At 42.9% G+C, this 21,839-nt stretch overlaps 1 protein-coding gene across 6 annotated transcripts in view; it reads left to right on the top strand.

The window, feature by feature from the left end:
- Window positions 1-7,896, top strand: part of LOC120066248 (rho family-interacting cell polarization regulator 1-like) — a 106,667-nt gene extending 98,771 nt beyond the window's left edge. For 5 of the 6 annotated variants that reach the window (XM_039017492.1, XM_039017491.1, XM_039017493.1 and 2 more), the window contains exons 16-22: window positions 347-482; window positions 645-806; window positions 3,256-3,414; window positions 3,758-3,954; window positions 5,924-6,007; window positions 6,117-6,207; window positions 6,349-7,896. In XM_039017492.1, the coding sequence (XP_038873420.1) occupies window positions 347-482; window positions 645-806; window positions 3,256-3,414; window positions 3,758-3,954; window positions 5,924-6,007; window positions 6,117-6,207; window positions 6,349-6,449 (930 nt within the window). In that variant the 3' untranslated portion in view covers window positions 6,450-7,896. The remainder of the gene's footprint in view (window positions 1-346; window positions 483-644; window positions 807-3,255; window positions 3,415-3,757; window positions 3,955-5,923; window positions 6,008-6,116; window positions 6,208-6,348) is intronic. The other variant, XM_039017495.1, reaches the window with a different exon arrangement.
- The last annotated feature ends 13,943 nt before the right edge of the window (window positions 7,897-21,839 follow it).

Genomic DNA, 21,839 nt, shown 5'->3' with positions numbered 1-21,839 from the left:
AACAATTTATGTTGACTATTTTCATATCCAATGTATTTTTCACGTAGATTCCACATCGCAATACGTTGACAAATTACACTGAAACAACGTTGATTTAACCAGTTTGCACCCAGTGGGGTCCTCCTCTTATGTATGAGGCTCTAAACCAAATTAGTTGAAGAATTAAAATCTCATACATAGATCTTGTGTTTGTGTTGCGCTGCCAAAAGTATTGATAAACAGAGCAACAGCTCCCAGTTCTAATGTAATAATGATATAAAAAAAGTGTCATCTGTGGTCTTACCAAATGTTCTGATTTGTTGTATCAATTTTGGCTATGTGACGCCGAATGGTTTGTGCTGTGCAGAGGCTGGGGACCTTTGGGCCTCTGCGCTGTGGGGAGATGTATGCTCTGGACCGCCTACTCAGGGAGACCCGCGTCCTCGAGCTTATCAGACACGTTGCCAAGGAGACCCCTGAAGGAGCCACTCAGGCAGATGAGGGTGAGTTCATTACTACTGAGAGGAGGACAATAAAACAGCATACTAGTTTACTCACTGACACAGCTAAGGATATAATGAATAAGGTTAACTACTCTAATTGTAGATTAAATTACTATCATCTCTAACTTGTTTTCTTTTCCTTCTGTCTCTCTCTTGGAGTAGTGGTTCCCCAGTTAGAACAGTGCCAAGGGGCAACATTGCTATGGCAGCAGTGTACAGACAATGGCAGTGTGTACAGCACCTCCACAGAGGCTTTCCTCACAACACTGGCCGCTGCTTACACCAACAGACTGCCCGAGAGAGGAGCCAGCCTGGCAGACACAGGTGTGATACTGTTGTTGTGTCTCGATCATGGATAATATCGCGTATAATAACACATTTCTCTGCACCTATCTGGTGTATATAACAATAAAACATATTTAAAAATATACAGTTGAAGTCGGAAGTTTACATACACCTTAGCCAAGTACATTTAAACTCCGTTTTTCGCAATTCCTGACATTTAATCCAAGTAAAATGTCACTGTCTTAGGTCAGTTAGGATCACCACTTTTATTTTAAGAATGTGAAATGTCAGAATAATAGTAGAGAATTATTTATTTTAGATTTTATTTCTTTCATCACATTCCCAGTGGGTCAGAAGTTTACAGACACTCAATTAGTATTTGGTAGCATTGCCTTTAAATTGTTTAACTTGGATTAAGAAAAATTGTAGCCTTCCACAAGCTTCCCTCAATAAGTTGGGTGAATTTTGGCCCATTCCTCCTGACAGAGCTGGTGTAACTGGGTCAGGTTTGTAGGCCTCCTTGCTCTCACACGCTTTTTAAGTTCTTTCCACAAATTTTCTATAGGATTGTGGTTGGGGCTTTGTGATGGCCACTCCAATACCTTGACTTTGTTGTCCTTAAGCCATTTTGCCACAACTTTGGAAGTATGTTTGGGGTCATTGTCCATTTGGAAGACCCATTTGAGACCAAGCTTTATCTTCCTGTCTTGAGATGTTGCTTCAATATATCCACATAATTTTCTTTCCTCATGATGCCATCTATTTTGTGAAGTACACCAGGCCTCCTGCAGCAAATCACCCCCACAACATGATGCTGCCACCCCCGTGCTTCACGGTTGGGATGGTGTTCTTCGGCTTGCAAGCCTCCACTTTTTCCTCCAAACATAACGATGGTCATTATGGCCAAACGGTTCTATTTTTGTTTCATCAGACCAGAGGACATTTCTCCAAAAAGTACGATCTTTGTCCCCATGTGCAGATGCAAACCGTAGTGTGGCTTTTTTATGCCGGTTTTGGAGCAGTGGCTTCTTCCTTGCTGAGTGGCCTTTCAGGTTATGTCGATATAGGACTTGTTTTACTGTGGATATAGATACTTTTGTACCTGTTTCCTCCAGCATCTTCACAAGGGCCTTGCTGTTGTTCTGGGATTGATTTGCACATTTCGCACCAAAGTGCGTTCATCTCTAGGAGACAGAACGCGTCTCCTTCCTGAGTGGTATGACGGCTGCATGGTCCCATGGTGTTTATACTTGCGTGCTATTGTTTGTACAGATGAACGTGGTACCTTCAGTGGTTTGGAAATTTCTCCCAAGGATGAACCAGACTTTTTTCTGAGGTCTTGGCTGATTTCTTTTGATTTTCCCATGATGTCAAGCAAAGAGGCACTGAGTTTGAAGGTAGGCCTTGAAATACATCCACAGGTACACCTCCAATTGACTCAAATGATGTCAATTAGCCTATCAGAAGCTTCTAAAGCCATGACATCATTTTCTGGAATTTTCCAAGCTGTTTAAAGGCACAGTCAACTTAGTGTATGTAAACTTCTGACCCACTGGAATTGAGATACAGTGAAATAATCTGTCTGTAAACAATTGTTGGAAAAATTACTTGTCATGCACAAAGTAGATGTCTTAACTGACTTGCCAAAACTATAGTTTGTTAACAAGAAATTTGTGGAGTGGTTGAAAAAAGAGTTTTAATGACTCCAACCTAAGTGTATGTAAGCTTCAGCTTCCGACTTCAACTGTGTGTGTGTGTGTGTGTGTGTGTGTGTGTGTGTGTGTGTGTGTGTGTGTGTGTGTGTGTGTGTGTGTGTATGTGTGTATGTGTGTATGTGTGTATGTGTGTATGTATGTATGTATGTATGTATGTACTTACTTACTTACTTACTTACTTACTTACTTAGTGGCCTGTTCATTAGATACACCACCCCTTCACTAAAATGGTTCTCTCCTACAGATAGTGAGTCACGTGGCCGTAACTTGCCATATAAAGCAGGCAGACAGGCATTGAACATTATAATGGGCAAAATGGTTGACGTAAGCGACTTTGAGCATGGTATGGTCATCATTGCATAGTCAGGATTTTGGCGTAAGCAACAGCAGTTCATGGTCCCATCCTGCCTGGTATCAACGGTACAGGCTGGTGGTGTAATGGTGTGGGGAATGTTTTTCTGGCACATGTTAGGTCCCTTGATACCAATTGGGCAACGTTTCCATGCCCTGAAGAATTCAGGCTGTTCTAGAGGCAAAGCTGGGTCCGACCCAGTACTAGATGGGTGTACCTAATAAACTGGCCACTGTGTATTTTAACATAGTGATACATGGTCTAAAACACTCTCCCTCAGGAGGAGTTTGTGATCTGCAATGCAATGCTCTTGGCTTTGATTCCAGTGGCGTATATGCTATCACAGACCCACACATTAGAGAAGAGCTGTTAAAGTGATATCCTGTCACGTCGGACCCCTGTCTCTCTGTGCTGTGTCTAGTGTTCTTGCGTCTAGTAGAGAGGATTCTGGAGAGGAGGCTGCCCAAGCGTGGGGGCGAGGCAGCCAGAGAGATGCTGACTCTCTTCCAGTTCTGGAGCTACCTGGAGGCAGAGGGAGTGAGCGAGCTGGACACACACATCACTGAACTGGCAGAGGAGGGTGAGTGTCTGGGAGACTGACTATGGTAGTGAATGGAGCTCCTTAATTGCTTGGAGTTGGTGTTAATTAATTTGTTAATGTGTCTTACCAGGTTACAGACAGCCACTTGGCTCTATGGTCAGTCATGATGAATGTACAGCATTTAAATGGATGATTGCTCTCATTGTTGTTCTTTCACCACACCCACTATAACATAATCTCATCCTATTGTCTTTTCCTATTTTCTTTTCCAAACCCCATCCTTATTCTTATTCTCTCTCTCTCTGTTTCATTCTCCTCCCCCAACACACACCCTGTCCTGTCTCTTTCTCTGCTTCTCTGTATACCCCCCCCCCCCCCCCAGTCTGGCTGGTTCAGAGCCTGCAGTCAGGAGACCAGGAGGTGCTGGTGAAGGCCCTGAAGAGGCCACCAGAGAGCAGCCTGAAGAGGGAGGGGATACATGCTGTCAGCCTGCTGCTCAGGGACCCGCGGGGGAAGGTGTCTGCCTCAGCTAGCTCCCTGCTCCGGAGCCTATCCAACCAACCACGCCATCGAGAGAGGGTGAGACCAAGAGACACATTCATTTAAGGCAGGGGTATTCAACCGGGGGCACTGCAGGGGGTCTGCGGGAAAGTATTATTTTTTAAACAAATGGAAATTATGTTTTTATGAATATCGCTAGCACCAACAGACTACACACATTTCAAATGACATACCTAAAATAGAGAAGAGTATATCTGCTATATATTCTATATATATTTATATTCTAATGATGTCAACTTTATTTCTCATCTCCTAATATTGTGTTGTCAATAATTAAGCGAATTACACTCACTGGAGTATCTGACATGGGCTTTAAAAAAGCTCCCGCGAATAGGCTACCAAGTGCCACTGGCTGCTCTTAAGCTTTCTTGACTTGGTCTTTAAGTTTTGCCAATACTTGGCTAACCTTTTGTTTAATCAGCTGCTCTTAGCGAAAATGTGTTTGGAGTTACATTTCTAGCTATGTTAGAGTGAACACTTCCTCTTCCAGTTGTTATGTAGGGAGGTCAAAATAATGAAAAACAATCTATTTATTTTAAAATGTTGATTACTTCTCCATGCCATTATCATTCAGCTGATAAGACAAGAATTGCTAACGTATGATTGGGGTCCCTGGATCGACAGTCTGCCTGGGAGGGGATCCCTGTGCAAGAATATTTTTAAAACCCTGATTTAAGGCCATACTCACTGTAGAACTTTTGAAATGCACCTCTTAAGTGTACTCTATGAAGATAACAGGATCACCAATGTGGATTCACACTACATGATCAAAAGTATGTGGACACCTGCTTGTCGAACATCTCATTCCAAAATCATGGGCATTAATGTGGAGTTGGTCCCCCCCTTTGCTGCTATAACAGCGTCCACTCTTCTGAAAAGACTTTCCACTAGATGTTGGAACATTTCTGCGGGGACTTGCTTCCATTCAGCCACGAGCATTAGTGAGGTTGGTCGCTGATGTTGGGCGATTAGGCCTGGCTCGCATTCGGCGTTCCAATTCATCCCAATGATGTTCGAATGGGTTGCGGTCAGGGCTCTGTGCATGCCAGAAAAGTTATTCCACACCAATCCCGACAAACCATTTCTGTATGGACCTCGCTTTGTTAACGTGGGCATTGTCATGCTGAAACAGGAAAGGGCCTTCCCCAAACTGTTGCTACAAAGTTGGAAGCACAGAATCGTCTAGAATGTAATTGTATACTGTAGTGTTAAGATTTCCCTTCACTGGAACTAAGGGGCCTGAACCATGAAAAACAGCCCCAGACCATTATTCCTCCTCCATCAAACTTTACAGTTGGCACTATGCATTGGGGCAGGTAGCCTTCTCCTGTGATCCGCAAAACCCAGATTCGTCCGTCGGACTGCCAGATGGTGAAGCATGATTCATCACTCCAGAGAATACATTTCCACTGCTCCAGAGTCTAATTGTAGCGAGCTTTACACCACTCCAGCCAACGCTTGGTATCCCACATTGTGATCCTAGGCTTGTGTGCGGCTGCTCGGCCATGGAAACCCATTTCATGAAGCTACTGACTAACAGTTCTTGTGCTGACGTTGCTTCCAGAGGCAGTTTGGAACTCTGTAGTGAGTGTTGCAACCGAGGACAGATGATTTTTACACGCTACGCACTTCAGCACTCGGCAGTCTCGTTCTGTGAGCTTGTGTGGCCTCCCACTTTGTCGGTGAGCCGTTGTTCCTAGACGTTTCCACTTCACGATAACAGCATTTGCAGTTGACCGGGGCAGGTCTAGCTTGTTGGACAGGTGGAGTCCTATTACGGTGCCACGTTGAAAGACATTGAGCTTTTCAGTAAGGCCATTCTACTGCCAATGTTTGTCTATGGAGATTGCATGTATGTGTGCTTGATTTTATACACCTGCCAGCAACGGGTGTGGCTGAAATTGCCGAATCCACTAATTTGAAGGGTTCTCCACATACTTTTGTGTATATATAGTGTTTGTGAAAATTATAGTGTATTTTACCCCAGGCCCTGGTAAGCTGTCTGGAGCTTCTGGAGAATGAAAGCATGGAGACGAGAGTGTGTGGCTGTAAAGCACTTGCATGTCTGAAGGTCAGTCTTACCACTTAGTCACACCTCTTCAATAATCTCTATCTTCAATCTGTTTTTTTACTGTGCGTATCCTAGTGTCTGGAGTCAGTCTGTTTTTTATGTTCTGCAGGCCAAAGAGAGCATTGACCAGCTGGTCTATCTCTGTCGATCGGACAAGGAGGACGTGAGGGATGCTGCCAAACAAGCTTTGTTGGTGCTTGGTTAGTAGAAGGATAAGAAGTATACGTTTGATAGGGGACTGAGTGAGATCAAGGGATACAGGGGCACAGAGAGTGGGGTTCCTGTGGGTGGGAAAGAGTGTATGAGGGAATAATGGGAGTGTGTATGTGTGTTCCATCCAGGTGAGGAGGGGAAGTTGGCCCACAGACACGTTGAGACATCTCTGCAGGAAGGAGTGCCACGTCTCTTCTCCCCTGGCAGCATGGCCAGCACCGCCTTCTAACGCTACCACAAAGGAATACTGATACTGTCATGCTAATGTCAACACACTATTACAAAGCCATTATCATGCCACACACACACATCAAAATATACACTGTAAAAGAGGGTGCAATACACCGATGCAAAAAGGTTGCTGACTGTCACATGCTATCACTAACAATGGGATGACATCTACAGCTTGACATAAAGTCAGTGAACTAAACTCAAATATTACCCAACCTGTGTGTAAGTAAGTGACAACTACTCATGAACTGTGGATTTGTAGACACGATGAAGTGGGGTGGAAAGTATTTTACTGCCTTACAGTACATTTTGGCCTGGTGGCGTTGCCTTCTGAATCATGTAAGCACAGCTAGGAGGATGAATGGATAGGACACAACAATCATTGTGTCAGATCATTGCATGGATAGGACAAAGTGGGAAAGTAACATGTTGACTTTTCAGGGGAAATCCACTTTTGATCTGCTATATTTGTAATGAAGCTGGTTTTTGATGGTATGTGTGGAGAATGTCAGTGTGTGGAAGGAGTAGTGAAGTAAGTCATGAGGATTGAAGGGATTTGGTTGTTCCTCAGGAGATGATGGTGGTGCAGTTCCACATTCTAGGACCACAGTCTGAAGTCTGGAAAAACAGTTATTACAGTGCCATCATTCCATACTATCATTCTATGCTTTATGTAAATATATTACACTGGAAGTGTACATGTTATATAATTGTGTTGTAATTCACTTGCTATTGTTGAAACAATCTACTGTAGGTAAATTCATTGTGCACTTCCTGAGACTTGTGCCACTGGCGATATAACTGAAGATTATTTCAGCTGTATGAGTGTTTAAGTACTTTATCATTATTATGGAAAACTTAAAACTGTGGTGGACTTTGCCTTTTTGGAGCAGAAAACTTCTCACTGAAACAGACAACCAAACTGCTTGTACTGGGTGGAATCAGGGTAGGATGAGAACCTGCATTCATTCTATATTATTTACTTTGTAGAGTCATCAGTTATTCAGAGGAGGCTGATGTAAGGAGTTATAGGAGGACAGGCTCATTGGAATGGCATAAATGGAACCGAGTCAAACGTTGTTTCCATGTGTGTGATACCGTTCCAGTTATAACAGCCATCACAATGAACCCGTCCCCCTATAGCTCCTCCCACCAGCCTCCTCTGGTTTTATTGTATAGGAGTTAATAACAATGGACAACTTAAAAAGCTTCTTCAGTGTATAAGTGCCTCAAGTTATGAGACATGAGATGAAATACTTTAATGAAGAGATGCAGTGCTAATACAAACAATGCAGCAAAGTATATTTTCCTTATGACTCAAATTGTGCAGCAAAATAAGTGATATTCTGTCACGACTTCTGCCGAAGTCGTTGCCTCTCCTTGTTCGGGCGGTGTTCGGCGGTCGACGTCACCGGTCTTCTAGCCATCATCGATCCATTTTTCATTTTCCATTGGTTTTGTCTTGTCTTCCCACACACCTGTTTTCAATCCCATCCATTACCTATTGTGTATTTAACCCTCTGTTTCCCCTCATGTCTTTGTCAGAGATTGTTATTTGTCAAGTGTTGTGTTTATTGTGTATAGGTGTGCGACGGGTCATCGTACCCATATTTGTTTTATGTTTTCCTATGAGTGTTATGGAGCAGATTACTGGGACTATAATTAAAAAACTCCATTCTACACTCTATTTGACTCTCCTGCGCCTGACTTCCCTGCCACTTATACACGCAACTGTGACATATTCTTTAGATTTCTTTTTTCTATAAAAGTATATTGACTGGCAAATAAGTATCTTGCCTGGCATCAAATGTAAACAAGTTAATAAAATTGTGTTCAAAAATTGTTTCCTTTCATGAGAGGATGTGATAATGTATAATTTCCCTATGTTTATTAAGATAAACAGGGGGGGACATAAAGAATAGTTTTTTTCAGTTTGAACAATCTGGAAAATCTTGATGAATTTTAGTACAACTACACAAGAGGCACACAGATTCAAAGAGGGTCTATTATAGGTCTGTTGAATAAATATATAATACAGCATGTGCCTAGGGCTGATACATGACCATATTACCACCACACTAGTGGTGACTGACCATATTACCACCACACTGGTGGTGACTGACCATATTAACACCACACTGGTGGTGACTGACCGTATTACCACCACACTGGTGGTGACTGACCGTATTACCACCACACTGGTGGTGCCTGACCGTATTACCACCACACTGGTGGTGACTGACCGTATTACCACCACACTGGTGGGGCCTGACCGTATTACCACCACACTGGTGGTGACTGACCGTATTACCACCACACTGGTGGTGACTGACCGTATTACCACCACACTGGTGGTGCCTGACTGTATTACCACCACACTGGTGGGGCCTGACCGTATTACCACCACACTGGTGGTGACTGACCGTATTACCACCACACTGGTGGTGACTGACCGTATTACCACCACACTGGTGGTGACTGACCGTATTACCACCACACTGGTGGTGACTGACCGTGTTACCACCACACTGGTGGTGCCTGACCGTATTACCACCACACTGGTGGTGACTGACCGTATTACCACCACACTGGTGGGGCCTGACCGTATTACCACCACACTGGTGGTGACTGACCGTATTACCACCACACTGGTGGTGCCTGACTGTATTACCACCACACTGGCGGTCACGAGTCATAAAGGCAGTCAAAATCCACGTGACCGTTTAGTCACGGTAATTAGGCTTCTCCAAGCTCTGATGCTGCTGATGGTCATTAGTAGCCTCTCAGACTTGCTAACTGCCTGGTACTCAGCACTCTATTGTCCCTCTAATTACTCTGACATCAACACAAATGTAATCAAACACTTCATGAGAGCCAATGAGCTCATGTTGCACAACATTTCTATAGGCTATGCAATTGCATAAGAAAACAGAGTGATGGCCGCTATTAAAAAGAGGATCCCATCAGCTTTATATAGGCTAGGCCTACCACAGGAGGTTGGTGTCACCTTAATTGGGGAGGACAGGCTCGTGGAATGGTATCAAACACATCGTTTCAATGTGTTTGATGCCATTTCTTTTGCTCAGTTCCAGCCATTATTATGAGCCGTCCACCCCTCAGCAGCCTCCACTTACATTTTTTTATTTATTTAATCTTTATTTAACTAGGCAAGTCAGTTAAGAACAAATTCTTATTTACAATGACAGCCTACACCGGCCAAACCCAGACGACGCTGGGCCAATTGTGCGCCACCCTATGGGACTCCCAATCACAGCCGGTTGTGATACTGCCTGGAATCAAACCAGGATGTCTGTAGTAATGCCTCAAGCACTGAGATGCAGTGCCTTAGACCGCTGCGCCACTCGGGATCCTACTATAATTATTTCTCAACTCTCCTAATTTTAAGCACATTGCTTCGCTTTACAACATTGCTTCGCTTTATAGCCTACCTGGCTGGCATGAAAATAAACCAAGGGAAAAGCGTCCTCCATTTGCTATTTAAGTGCATAAATTACATGTATTTTCCCCCCCTGCCCCTGTTTTGAGACAGGTGCATCATAATAGTCCATTCTAAATGAAAACAAATTTCACACATATTATTTAGTATACAGTGCAGTCGGAAAGTATTCGGACCCTTTGACTTTTTCCACATTTTGTTACGTAAGTCTTATTCTAAAATTGATTAAATAAAAAGGTCCTCATCAATCTACACACGAAGTGTGTAGTGTGACAAAGTGAAAAAAATTATCAAATGTATTAAAAATAAAAAAAAATGTATTTACATAAGTATTCAGACCCTTTGCTATGAGACTCGAAATTGAGCTCAGGTGCATCCTGTTTCCATTGACCATCCTTAAGATGTTCTACAACTTGATTGGAGTCCACCTGTGGTAAATTCAATTGATTGGACATCGTTTGGATAAGCACACACCTGTCCATATAAGGTCCCACAGTTGACAGTGCATGTCAGAGCAAAAACCAAGCCATGAAGGTCCCAAAAAAGAATCTGCAGCATTGAATGACCCCAAGAACACAGTGGCCTCCATCATTCTTAAATGGAAGAAGTTTGGAACCACCAAGACTCTTCCTAGAGCTGGCCGCCTGGCCAAATTGAGCAATCGAGGGAGAAGGGTCTTGATCAAGGAGGTGACCAAGAACCCGATGGTCACTCTGAAAGAGCTCCAGAGTTCCTCAGTGGAGATGGGAGAACCTTCCACAAGGACAACCATCTCTGCAGCACTCCACCAATCTGAATGACAAACCTGAATGCCATGTGTCACGTCTGGTGGAAACCTGCAACAATACCTACGGTGAAGCATGGTGGTGGCAGCATCATGCTGTGGGCAGGGACTGGGAGACTAGTCAGGATCAAGAGAAAGAAAAATGGAGGAAAGTATAGAGAGATCCATGATGAAAACCTGCTCCATAGCGCTCAGGACCTCAGACTGGGGAGAAGGTTCACCTTCCAACAGGACAAGCAAACAAACAACCAAGATCATGCAGGAGTGGCTTCAGGCAGTGGTGTAAAGTACTTAAGTAAAAATACTTTAAAGTACCACTGTTATGGAAATTCTTATATAGAACACTCAAAGTCAATATTAAGAATTTCCATAACAATTTGGCATCAACGAACAGGATCAGTGATTCCACCTGTGGAGCATCCCAGTGAAGGTCTGTGAGGGAGATACCGGTGCCGCTTTCGGAAATTCTCATCTGTCCAAAGAGGACATGGATCTGCCCAGACCAGACCTTTACTGAGAGCTGCCCGGGGGAAGATACCTGATCCGTGAACCTCTGCGGACAAGTCTTCTGAATTTCAGTAAGTCAATTTTAAATGAATCTCTATTTAATGTTTTTATTTTAATTTTAAATGCATGATAAAAAATAAAATATTTCAAGCGAGTAACACATAAAAAGGTACCCATAGTCTTATAGAGAGAAGACTGTTCACTAGTTTTATGGGAAAGCTAGGGTGTATCGGTACCATGGAAAGCCCCGCTGACAGCTGTCTGTGGGCATTTAGAAGAAATGTCTCTGTGGTCTGCAGCAACTAAAAAATAACACAAGGTATTTTTGAGTACGTGGTGTTATTTATGTGCATAGCAAGTAATGACAGAGAGAATCGTTGACATGCACGTGGTAATGAGGAGATTGCCGAGCGTATTTGGGAATTGTACTAAGTGGATGTCAATTGTGGGATTGAGCTATGTTGTATGAGAGAGAGCTGTCAGGGGACCAGCTCATGTGTGAGAGAGGTGAATGGATGCCCCAACCAGTTCTGTGAGCTGAGTTTTTCGATCTGTAATGTTGTCGAGGGTCTTTCCAACACCGCCAATGGTTCTACAGTACAGGATAGCATGTCTCAGTAATCAGAAGGCTAGCATGTCTCAGAGGATAACAAGTCTTGTTAGTAACGAGGATAACATGTCTCGTTAATGTCGAGGATAATATATCTCGTTAGTAACGAGTCAGAAGATTACATACACTAAGTTGACTGTGCCTTTAAACAGCTAGCAAAAGTATCTATATCCACAGCAAAACGAGTCCTATATCGACATAACCTGAAAGGCCGCTTAGCAAGGAAGAAGCCACTGCTCCAAAACCGCCATAAAAAAGCCAGACTATGGTTTGCAACTGCACACGGGGACAAAGATCGTACTTTTTGGAGAAATGTCCTCTGGTCTGATGAAACAAAAATATAACTGTTTGGCCGTAATGGCCATCGTTATGTTTGGAGGAAAAAGGGGTAGGCTTGCAAGCCGAAGAGCACCATCCCAACCGTGAAGCACGGGAGTGGCAGCATCATGTTGTGGGGTGCTTTGCTGCAGGAGGGCCTGGTGCACTTCACAAAATAGATGGCATCATGAGGAAAGAAAATCATGTGGATATATTGAAGCAATATCTCAAGACATCAGTCAGGAAGTTCAAGCTTGGGTCTTCCAAATGGACAATGACCCCAAGCATACTTCCAAAGTTGTGGCAAAATGGCTTAAGGACAACAAAGTCAAGGTATTGGAGTGGCCATCACAAAGCCCTGACCTCAATCCTGCAGAAAATTTGTGGGCAGAACTTAAAAAGCGTTTGCGAGAAAGGAGGCCGACAAACCTGACTCAGTTACAGCAGCTCTGTCAGGAGGAATGGGCCAAAATTCACCCAACTTATTGTGGGAAGCTGGTGGAAGGCTACCCAAAACGTTTGACCCATTTTAAAGGCAATGCTACAAAATACTAATTGAGTGTATGTCAACTTCTGAACCACTGGGAATGTGATGAAAGAAATTAAAGCTGAAATAAATCCTTCTCTTTATTATTATTCTGACATTTCACATTCTTAAAATAAAGTGGTGATCCTAAAACTGAATTTTTACTAGGATTAAATGTCAAGAATTGTGAAACTGAGTTTAAATGTATTTGGCTAAGGCGTATGTAAACTTCCGACTTCAACTATAGCTCTGTTAACATATAAACTCAGCAAAAAAAGCAACATCCCTTTTTCAGGACTCTGTCTTTCAAAGATAATTCGTAAAAATCCAAGTAACTTCACTGATCTTCATTGTAAAGGGTTTAAACACTGTTTCCCATGCTTGTTCAAAGAACCATAAACAATTAATGAACATGCACCTGTGGAACGGTTGTTAAGACACCAACAGCTTACAGACGGTAGGCAATTAAGGTTACAGTTATGAAAACTTAGGACGCTGAAGAGGCCTTTCTACTGACTCTGAAAAACACCAAAAGAAAGATGAACAGGGTCCCTGCTCATCTGCGTGAACGTGCCTTAGGCATGCTGCAAGGAGTCATGAGGACTGCATATGTGGCCAGGGCAATAAATTGCAATGTCTGTACTGTGAGACGCCTAAGACGGCGCTACAGGGAGACAGGACGGACAGCTGATCATCCTCGCAGTGGCAGACCACATGTAACAGCACCTGCACAGGATCGGTACATCCGAATATCACACCTGCGGGACAGGTACAGGATGGCAACAACAACTGTCCGAGTTACACCAGGAACCCACAATCCCTCCATCAGTGCTCAAGACTGTCCGCAATAGGCTGAGCGAGGCTGGACTGAGGGCTTGTAGGCCTGTTGTAAGGCAGGTCGTCACCAGACATCACCGGAATCAACGTCGCCTATGGACGCAGACCCACCGTCGCTGGACCAGACAGGACTGGCAAAAAGTGCTCTTCACTGACGAGTCGCGGTTTTGTCTCACCAGGGGTGATGGTCGGATTTGCGTTTATCGTCGAAAGAATGAGCGTTACACCGAGGCCTGTACTCTGGAGCAGGATTGACCCTTCACCCTTTGGAGGTGAAGGGTCCGTCATGGTATGGGGTGGTGAGTCACAGCATCATCCGACTGAGCTTGTTGTCATTGCAGGCAATCTCAACGCTGTGCGTTACAGGGAAGACATCCTCCTCCCTCATGTGGTACCCTTCCTGCAGGCTCATCCTGACATGACCCTCCAGCATGACAGTGCCACGAGCCATACTGCTCGTTCTGTGCGTGATTTCCTGCAAGACAGGAATGTCAGTGTTCTGCCATGGCCAGCGAAGAGCCCGGATCTCAATCCCATTGAGCAAGTCTGGAACCTGATGGATTCCCCCCAGCTGGTGGCCACACCAGATCCTGACTGTTACTTTGGATTTTGACCCTCCCCCCCCCCCCCCCCCCCTTTGTTCAGGGACACATTATTCCATTTATGTTAGTCACATGTCTGTGGAACTTGTTCAGTTTATGTCAGTTGTTGAATCTTGTTATGGAAAAATGGCAATCCATCGAACTGAGGAGGGACGTGTACTGTAGGGTTTGTGGTGACCAGCTATGAGAACTGTTCAGAATAATGAGAGGGATCTGAAGGCTTTGTTTAAAGACTACAGACCTCCTGGAATGAGAAGAGATATGAGATCTCTGGCTGGCATCACTCACACTCCGGCACCTGCCTCTAGGTTCTTTGGGGTGTTTTTTTCCTGGGTATGTAGTTGCATGTGCGTTAGATCAAATACATTGCCAATGTTGCTAAGAATAATTCTCCAAAACCAGATTGGACGCTTGCAACTTGGTTTGAATCCCTGTTTGGAAATTGGGGATCCCAAATTGCCCAGTGGGCTGCAGTGTGTTTTTATTTGTATTTTTTTATTTTTTTGCTTAATTGTGTTTTATTTTTGTTTTTTTGTACAATGTATTTATTGGCATTTATTTTTCTTATTTTTTTACAATTTAACAATCATCAAAATATGACACAGATAATGCCCCGTTATTCCTTCCATCTACAGAAAACACCATGCTACATGGGGGCACGTCGTGCAAAACCCTTCCCTCCCCAACACAGGAACACCCCCCTCCCTCCCCTCTACCGGTATTAGCTTCACTTATTATCAACAAAAAAAGAAACAGAATGACCTTCACATTCCATGCTAGAAAATAAATGATTCAACACAAAAACAAATAATAATAATACATTAATGAATGAAAGTAGTAATGAGGCAGCTAAGGTGACGTTTCTAGAAACTGCTGAAAGTCCCCCCAGACATCAGTAAATTCAAAGGGTTTATTACATCAATTGTATCTTATTTTTTCAGATGGAATATAGGAAGATAGTTCCTTTAGTCACATCTGCTTGCTTGGCGGAGTGTCACTCTTCCATATAATAGCTGTGCATTTATTGGCTGCATTGACTGCCAATTTAATGAATCTGGTTTTGCTACAAATATTAACTGGTAGAACAGAATCATCTCCAAGAATTATAAGGGAAGAATCTAGTGGTACCGTCATATTAGTGACCTGTGATAAGATCTGAATAATGTCTTTCCAATAATTGCTTAGTTCAGGGCAGGACAAAAACATATGCTTAAGTGTGCCCACTCCTGTTTTACACCTTGGGCAAAATGTTGAATATTTAGAATTGATCTTATACAGTCTCTCTAGTGTAAAGTAGACCCAATATTGAATTGCATCAACTTGTGCCTTGTGTTAAATGAAAGACGCTGAGCATCTAAAAAGAGCTTTCCCCATTTCTCAACCTCAAAAATGAGACCACGGTCATCATGCCATTTCATGCAAGCTTTCAGAGGTTCATCATTCCTCAACAGAGCTTGAAGACCAGAGTACATGTAGGAAATTACACCTTTTACCCCTTTCCTTTCCAGCCACAGTTTATTAGTTTTAGGTTTACTCATGGGCTGAAGCCTACCTCCCTCTGAGTGGCAATGTAAGACCTAACCTGTAGGTACTTGAAGAAATTCGTTTGAGGTAACTGAAAATGAGATGCCAGTTGTTGAAAGGATAGTAGTTCACCTTCTCTATAGAGATTACCAAATGTTTTAATTTCTTTGTTGAACCAAGAAAATGTAACACCATCTCTCAGGGCTTTGGGTAAGATGGGGTTATTATAGAAAGGTGTTTGTTCATATATACATCTAAGCCCTTCTGTTAATTTTCAAGATTTTAATCCATATATTTAAAGTGTTTTTAATGAAAGGGTTGTCTATGAAATTTAGCAAAGCTTTAGGTGGGCTAATATAAGATATAGATGCCAATGTAGCAGGGGTCAGACACTCCTCCTCTATCTGTCTCCAAGAGGGTGAACTTGTTGTTGTATCTTGCCATACCCACATAGCCTTTAACTGAGATGCTCAGTAATACAACTGAAAGTCAGGTAGAGTAAGTCCTCCTTCTGAGTATGGTTTGCATAAAGTTGTGAGTTTCACTCTGGGGGGTTTCCCTTTCCACAGAAATTAAGAAACTTTCCTATTAAGTTGTTTGAAAAAAACTTTGGGAATAGGAAAAGGTACAAGAATTTTGGTAATATATTTATCTTTACACAGTTGACCCGCCCAATAAGAGGAATTGGTAAATCCCACCATCTATCCAATTCTTCCCCAACCTTTTTGAGAAGTGGAGTATAGTTCAGTTGATGTGTCTTAATCATTTCAGAGGGAATTTGCAATCCAAGATATGTCATTTTCTGTGGTTTCCAAAAAGCGTCTGTCTAAGATTGAGTTCTGCATAGCTGCCCTGTTAAAAGGCATACTTATACTCTTCGATAGGTTATTTTATATCCTGAAAAGGTCCCATATTCTATCAGGATGCCAACTAATGCTCGGAGTGAAATTTATGGTTTAGTGAGGTAAAGTAAAATGTCATCGGCATATAGCGAGAGCAGATGTTCATGCCCACCTATACGAACACCATGGATGGATGGATGGATGAGATCTAAAAGCTTCTGCCGGTGGCTCTATAGCCAAAGAAAAAAAGGAGAGGACTAGCGGGACAACCCTGTCTTGTGCCACGTCATAAAGAGAACTGTGAGGAAATGTTTCCATTAGTCAGGATCTGAGCTACCAGACATTTGTACAGTAATCTAGTCAGACCAACATACTTAGGTCCAATATTCATCCTCTGTTGTCACGACTTCCACCGAAGGTGGCTCCTCTCCCTGTTCGGGCGGTGCTCGGCGGTTGTCGTCGCCGGCCTACTAGCTGCCACCGATCCATTTTTCCTTTTCGTTTGTGTCTGTCTGTATTGTTTACACCTGTGTCCTATTAGTTGATTTCGGGGGGTTTATTTACCTACGCTGCCTGCTAGTCTTTGTGCGGGATTGTTTGCTGTGGTATCTTTGTTAGGGGTGCGTGTCTGCACCACGGGGTTTTCTTTTCATGGCAGTTTGTACCATTTGGTATGTGTTTAGGAGTAGCGGTTTCTCCTCCGTGTCTGACGTTTATTTCCCTGTGGGTGGCGACCTCGTTTGGGCGTATTCTCCCCCATGTTGTTGCTGAGTGGGACGCCTTAAATAAACGATTGTGACACTGGGACTTCCTTGTTCTCCTGCTCCTGATTCATGCACTTCCCTCCTTTTAAGGAGGCTCGTAAAACTTCAAACAGGTAGTTCCATTCTATGCGGTCAAAAGCTTTTTCCCCATCTAATGAAGCCGCCACTACAGATTCTTGGTCATTCTCTACATCAGGGGTGTCAAACTCATTCCACGGAGGGCCTAGTGTCTGCAGGTTTTTGGTTTTTCCTTTCAATAAAGCCCTAGACAACCAGGTGTGGGGAGTTCCTAACTAATTAGTGATGTTAATTCATCAATCAAGTACAAGGGAGGAGCGAAAACCCGCAGACACTCGGCCCCCCGTGGAATGAGTTTGACACCTGTGCTCTACATAATGCATAATATTAAATAATCTTCTGATATTATCAGGAGATGAGCGGTTTCTTACAAAGCCTGTTTGGTCCATATCAACCAAGTCCGGAAGAACCTTATCCAGTCTAAGAGCTATGAGTTTCGCAAGAATCATATATGAAGTGTTCAATAGAGATATTGGTCTATACGACCCACAAAGCAGAGGATCTTTGCCAGGTTTTAACAAAACTGTGATCACCGCCTGTTCAAGTGTGTCTGGGAGCTTTTCTGTCTCTATGGCATAATTAAACATACTGCAAAGAGGCTCAATTAGTTTGGGTAAAAAGGATTGATAGAATTCAATAGGGAATCTGTCTAACCCTGGTGATTTTCCCCCAGCAGTGTTGAAAAGGGATTCCCTAATTTCCTCTGATGTAATCTCTTTCTCCAAGTGCTCTCTATCCTCGTCAGTTAAAGTTTGTACATTGAGTTTGTTCAAAAACTCATGCATTGTGGCAGGGGCATCCCCTTCAGACTTGTACAATGTTTCATAAAACTCCCTGAAGACTAGATTAATTTCCAGGACTGTGAACAGCTGTGTTATTGGGTAGCTTAATAGAGCTAATAACTCTACTAGCATCCTCTTGTCTTATCTGCCAAGCAAGCAACTTTGCTGCTTTATCTCCATGTTCGTAGTAGTTTTGTTCCGCTTCATGGGTCGTCAGGGTGTTATATTCCAATCGATTTGAGTCAAATCTTTGTAGAGTTGAGTCGTCAAATGTTACACTATGTTCATTTTCCAGGTCTCTGATTTCATTGTCCAACGAATTTACTTGAGCCTTATACATCTTACGAGCACCTGAACTAAAAGATATGATTTGCCCCCTCAGATATGCATGGAGAGCTTTCCAAAAATTAGGGGGAGGCAGAGTTGTAATTGGTGCTAAAAAATATGTCGTCTATATGAGTGTTCAGAAATGTTACAAATGTGGGATTATTTAGTAAGTATGTGCCAAACCTCCATCTTCTTGAGGGTGGCTGTGCTCTACTGACTGGTACTGAAGCCAACAGGGCTGAATGATCTGATACATCTTGGTAAGTACTTACAGCCAGTAGTTAAGCTTCCCTTGGCTGCAGGAATAAGAAGGGGAGTAAATGGACAGGGGAGTAAAATGAGTATTCTTTAACCTTTTAGTTGTGAAATCTCCATAAGCCTACAAGTCCAAAGTGTTTCATTTCTGCTTTTAACATTTTAGCTGCCTGTGTGAGGCTGATACTATTAGAGGAAGATCTATCACTGGAAGGGTCCAGTACCAAGTTAAAATCCCCTGCCATTATTATCTCTGATGATGGGCACCTTAATTGTGTTATTAACATGCTGTTCGGGTGATATGTGCCTCTCTGGCTGTTAAGATTTCAGACGTTATTATGTTTTCTTCTCCTACAGAGGATGGTGAAACTACTGAGCTGCCAACTCTGGATGAGCTCCCATTTCCCCCTGTAGATGTAGACGATGAGTAATGTTTTTTTATTTCATCTTTTTAACTAGGTAAGTCCGTTAAGAACAAATTCTTATTTACAATGACGGCCTACCAAAAGGCCTCCTGCTGGGACGGGGATTAAAAAGTGTTACGTTCCCCAGTTTCTGTGTTGTGTTTTGTATTTGAGTGTGTGTGTTTCAGGAGATAGCTTCCTGAGTTATCCCCAACCAGCTGATTGGTCGACTCAATGGCTAATTGATGATTGGCGAGCTGACCCCGCCCCCTCGTCAAGAAGCAGCTGACTCTAATTACTATTGCCACCTGAAGCTATAAAAGCCAGTGTTCGGTGGTAGATTAGGGAGAGAAAGATAAATTATTAGAGAGAGAGGATAGGCAGGGAGAGATCATTGAAGGCTGAGGAATGCAGAGAGTTTGATTGAAAGAGAGATATTTGCTGAGAGAGAGGAGGCTGATGGCTTTGGAGTAATTTACTGTGTTAGTTGTTGCTGGGAGTAGTTGGTATATTCTGTGAGTTTGTTGCTCAGTCAGACAGAGCCTCATAGATGTCCTGTGTTTGTGAAATTGTTAATTATTCTGTTTCATTTGTTCCCAGGGGGGAAGGAGAAGGCACTTTGGGAGTGCTTAGGCAAGAGGCCCGCGGGCATACATATACCCGTAGTATATTCAATGTCTAGGCACACTAGGTAAGACCTGGGCGGACCACCCCCTGTATTTTGGTTAGGGCACCAGGTGGTGCTAAGTTAGGTAAGTTAAGTGGGTAGGCAGGTTAGATAGGAGAGGGGGAGCTTTGATATTTACTTTCTTTGCTTTGGTTCCATCCAGACCCTTTTCCCCATATTACCGTGTAAGGAAATAAATCCTAGTAAACGGTAAATTCTGCTTTTGTGTCATCCTTACTCGCACCTACAGCCCATACCTTTTCCACTTCACGGGGAGTTGAGTTGCAGCAGGGTGTTGCGTTCCCTCTTCAGAGGCGTGCGTAACAAAAATAAATAAAAATCTAGGACAAAACACACATCACGACAACATGACATAAAGAGAGACTTAAGACAACAGGTTGTTTTCTTTTAAGTTGAGGGTGAGGTCACCTAAACCCTCGATCTGGTTTACATTATGTGGAACACTGAGCTGATGAGCAAGCACCAACCTTTTGAAGGTCTTTGCAAAATTGTTAAACAGGGTTTTATATTTTGACCAGATGAAAAACATTGGTCAATCCAACCCGATGGTGGAAAGAAGTATGGAAACAATGGATAACATTGAGAGTTATTCACCTCTGAATCTACAGATCCCCTGTGTGTGTGTGTGTGTATTCTTTTTTAATATACTCCTTTTTTTCCCCCCCAACTTTTTGATTGTGTCACGCCTGCTCCCCAGCATTACGCACTCCTGCCACCATTACGCACACCTGCCTTCCCCCTTCATGTGCATCAGTGACTATTTGACTCACCTGGACTCAATCACCTCTGTCATTACCTCCCCTAAATCTGTCTGTTCCCCGCTTCAGCATTGATTGTCTTATGTCCTTGTATACCCATGTGCTGACGCTGTTCCATGTCTGTTCCTGATTAAATGTTTGACTCCCCGTACCTGCTTCTTTACTCCTGCGTCGGTCCTTACAGATTGTAGGTTTTAGCTTTATGATTTATTATAGTGATATCATTTTCTAGAACCTCCTTTTTGATAGAAGCTCAAATCTAAATGTTTACTTTAATGTAATTATTATCGCACGAGTGATAAAAGGATGAAATTTACTTTGCATCTTATCTTTGGTGTCATAAACAATCCTAGGTTCCTGTCTAGAGAGGAGGGGGAGGGCTCCCTCCGGAGGAACAGCTGGCAGAACGCCCAGAATATGTTCTTTAAGATAGACGGAGCCAGTCACATGTGTGAACCGATCCAATGAAGCATGTTTAGATAGCAGTATATAAGGGTCTATGTAAGGAGCTCACTTCAGACTGGTACTTATGCATCTAAGTTTGACTGTGACCTCTCCAGCTTGCTGACAATAGAGTGACTCATTTAATATTGACTGAGTGTCCTATATAAGAATTTCCATAACACCACTAATGTAGTTTTTTGGGGTATCTGCACTTTACTATGTATATTTTTACCAACTTTTACTTCACTACGTTCCTAAAGATATATATTTTTTTACTCCATACATTTTCCCTGACACCCAAAGGTACTCGTTACATTCTGACAGGAAAATTATCCAATTCAAACACTTATCAGAACATCCCTGGTCATCCCTACTGCCTCTGATCTGGTGGACTCATTAAACAAATGCTTCGTTTGTAAATTATGTTGGAGTATGCCCCTGGCTATCCGTCAATAAAATTGTGCCGTCTGGTTTGCTTAATATAAGGAATTTGAAATGGTTTATTCTTTTACTTTTGACACTTAAGCACATTTAAAACCGAATACTTTTACGCAAGTAGTATTTTACTATGTGACTTTTACTTGAGTCATTTTCTATTAAGTTGTCTTTACTTTTACTCAATGACAATTTTATAATTTTTCTGCCACTGGCTTCGGGACAAGTCTCTGAATGTCCTTGAGTGGCCCAGACTTGAACCCGAACGAACCTCTTTGGAGAGACCTGAAAATAGCTGTGCAGCGACACTCCCCATCCAACCTGACAGCGCTTGAGAGGATCTGCAGAGAAGAATGGGAGAAACTCCCCAAACAGGTGTGCCTAGCTTGTAATGGCATACCCAAGAAGACTCAAGGCTGTAATCGCTGCCAAAGTAAAGGGTCTGA

Source organism: Salvelinus namaycush, chromosome 21 (assembly GCF_016432855.1).
Source record: "Salvelinus namaycush isolate Seneca chromosome 21, SaNama_1.0, whole genome shotgun sequence".
Taxonomy (NCBI): domain Eukaryota; kingdom Metazoa; phylum Chordata; class Actinopteri; order Salmoniformes; family Salmonidae; genus Salvelinus; species Salvelinus namaycush.
The sequence above is the reverse complement of the archived record's forward strand: the minus strand, read 5'-3'. Positions and strand labels throughout refer to the sequence as shown.